Here is a 2,676-nt window from a genome sequence, read left to right as displayed (position 1 = left end):
AAGTTCGGCCCCTCGGTTAAAAACGGAACAGGTCGGGACACAAACCCGGTCTCTTGCGACAAAGAAGCTGAAAGACGGGGACATTACCGCTCCTATATAATAATACAAATGAGAAGTGTCCGTGTGCGTGCGTGTGAGCAGAATTTTGGCCAGCCACAGCTATGCCGTTTTATGTGCGATCGGGCTGAAACGGTCAGGGGGTATAAAGAGCACCCGTGCAGGTGACCTGACAGAGCCGGATTTTTTAATTAGGTGATTGCCCTAATTACCTAATGACGTGATGACATCAGTGATGATGTCATCAGTGATGTCATCCTTCCTGGCTGAGGCTATACGTTCAGTGATGATGTCATCAGTGATTATGTCATCAGTGATGTCATCTGTGATGTCAGTGATGTTATCCTTCCTGGGTGAGGCTATTGCAGGCCACGCAGTATGTGACGTGCAGTGGGCAAGCTGCAGGCCAGGCAAGGCCGTGAGCCCGCACAGCGGGCGAGCCTATGCGCGCGAGATTCCTAGTAATAATTGATTATCAAAATAGTTTGTGATTAATTTAATAGCTGACAGCTATTCGATTAATCGTTGCAGATGGAGAGTTTTGGTGTCACATGCTCAAATGATGCTTCAGACAGAGATAATTGGGAAGAGACACTGAAGACTTGAGACTTCTTCTTCTTCTTCTTCTTCTTCTTCTTCTTCTTCTTCTTCTTCTTCTTCTTCTTCTATCAACATGGCCATATTTACAAAAACAAAAACACCTACTCGGTCGAACACAGCTGCTCCAACCTGAAAATCACATTGCACGCTTTTATTTTGAAGGTGAAATCGCCTGTTTTCCGTTATGACCGCCTGCGTGTCCGTGTGCGCGGCTGCGCGCTTGACGCTCGCCCCCGTGTCTCCGGCCTCGCTCTGCTGTGCTCTCCAGGCGCCTCCTCCTCCAAAACATGGCGCCGGCCCACAGCTGCGCTGGCCGCCCGACAGACGACGCGGAGAGGGACAGGGAGACAGGGGAGGAGAGGGGCAGGTAGAGAGCAACACTGACCGCCGACACCCGTTTAAAAGTGGAACCAAGTCACCGTGTCTGTTAAGGAACTTTTACGCAGCGCTTTTGGAGACGTTTTTACGCGTCCGATTGCGCGCAGCGGAGGGAGAGCCCACCTGTCTGTCCGCGGGACGAAGGTAGAGTTGAGATGTGAGAGTCTGCCTGCCTGATTTCTCTGGAATAACGGATAACGGAGTCTGACGGTGACCGAGCTCGGGACGAAACGTGTGGTGAGAGCGCTGGAAGATGTCCCGGGCGGAGAGGCTGCAACGCGCGGGCTGAGGAGGAGAAAACCGTTTTTCCACTCGTCCACGCTGTGAGGATGGATGGGGAACATTTGGCGCTGTCAGGAGTGGAGAGGGAGAGAGAGAAACTTCCACCCATTTACCCTGCGGTAAGAAACCAACACGAGCCGAGATGCAGCGTTCACTTGTGTCATAAAATAGTGAAACGAATCTGTTAAAGTCCCCCACAGTAGAAAGGTAAATGTCTGATTTTGTCTAACAGTCCACAATCCGAAGATATAGTTGATAATCATATTCCACAAATATATTCAGTGTATCATCATGTTGGACAAAGAACATTAATTGATCATTTAATTACTTTCAAGAAGCTGATTTTTTTTATTTTTTTATTTAACATTTTTGCTTAAAAGATGACTAAAAACAATTATTCTTATTGTCAAATTAGTTGCTGATTATTCTTCTGCTGGACAAATCATCTAGCTAATCGACTAACCTAACCTTGCAATTTTAGAAAGGAGTTTATTTTTATTTGAATAACTTTCAGAGGCTTGAGGAGGTAAATTAAAATCCATAAATGCACAAGAAATAAAGCAAAAATTAGAAGGGGGGAATCAAAATTGTGTCTCTAAAATGGTGTTTTGTGTATCCTCCTATCCTGTCTTATATCTTGCGACCCCTTTGATGAATCCAGTGACCCCTTGCGGGGTCGTGACCCCCAACCTTTTTCATATATCAAGCACCCTGATTCAGTCCACATAGAGCCACGGAGTGCCCCGTTTGATGAGATTTTGAAACTCAGAACCAAATCTGAGAATATATATTAATTTGAGATATGATTTTGAATATCTGTAGTTCGAGAGATAACAGTGAAACTAAGATCAAAACAATCATTCTATAATTGTGTTAACTTCTTGTAAATCAAATAATGGTGAAGTTTAACAATTCATCAGTTCATTGGAACCATCTCAAGGACCACTGGACCCCATTTTGACAACACCGATTATATACGTCATACAGTAGGCTACTGCTTCATTTTAGGAAATATGTAGGAATAACAATAACAATAGTATATTGCAGTATATACCGTATATACCCCACGTTGAGAACCACTGCAATATGGTAATAGGCTATATATATATTTATATATATATATATATATATCCTGTATATATATATACATATTGCGTGTTGATGACATTAGGATTACTTCTATTATATTGTTAAATGGCAATTTTATAAACCATTAATGTTCCTGTGCGATTTAATTTCACATCAATTAATGATTAATTTATTGAGGCTGGATTATTTGGAAGGGAAAACCCAAATTGGTGAGTAAATAACCTAAACCTCCTTATGGCCTTGTCATGATTGGATGACATGGCTGTCAGT

General features: G+C 43.2%; 1 protein-coding gene across 1 annotated transcript in view; it reads left to right on the top strand.

Moving 5' to 3' along the window:
• Nucleotides 1-1,304: 1,304 nt before the first annotated feature.
• Nucleotides 1,305-2,676, top strand: part of hectd2 (HECT domain containing 2) — a gene marked incomplete at its 3' end in the record, with an annotated part of 118,776 nt that continues 117,404 nt past the window's right edge. Inside the window, exon 1 of the mRNA XM_083651078.1 lies at nt 1,305-1,436. Coding sequence (XP_083507204.1) covers nt 1,365-1,436 — 72 coding nt within the window. The 5' untranslated portion in view covers nt 1,305-1,364. The remainder of the gene's footprint in view (nt 1,437-2,676) is intronic.

The sequence above is a fragment of the Poromitra crassiceps genome (assembly GCF_964638095.1).
Source record: "Poromitra crassiceps genome assembly, chromosome: 14".
In the NCBI taxonomy this organism is placed as follows: domain Eukaryota; kingdom Metazoa; phylum Chordata; class Actinopteri; order Beryciformes; family Melamphaidae; genus Poromitra; species Poromitra crassiceps.
This window is presented reverse-complemented; position numbering and strand designations above follow the sequence as displayed.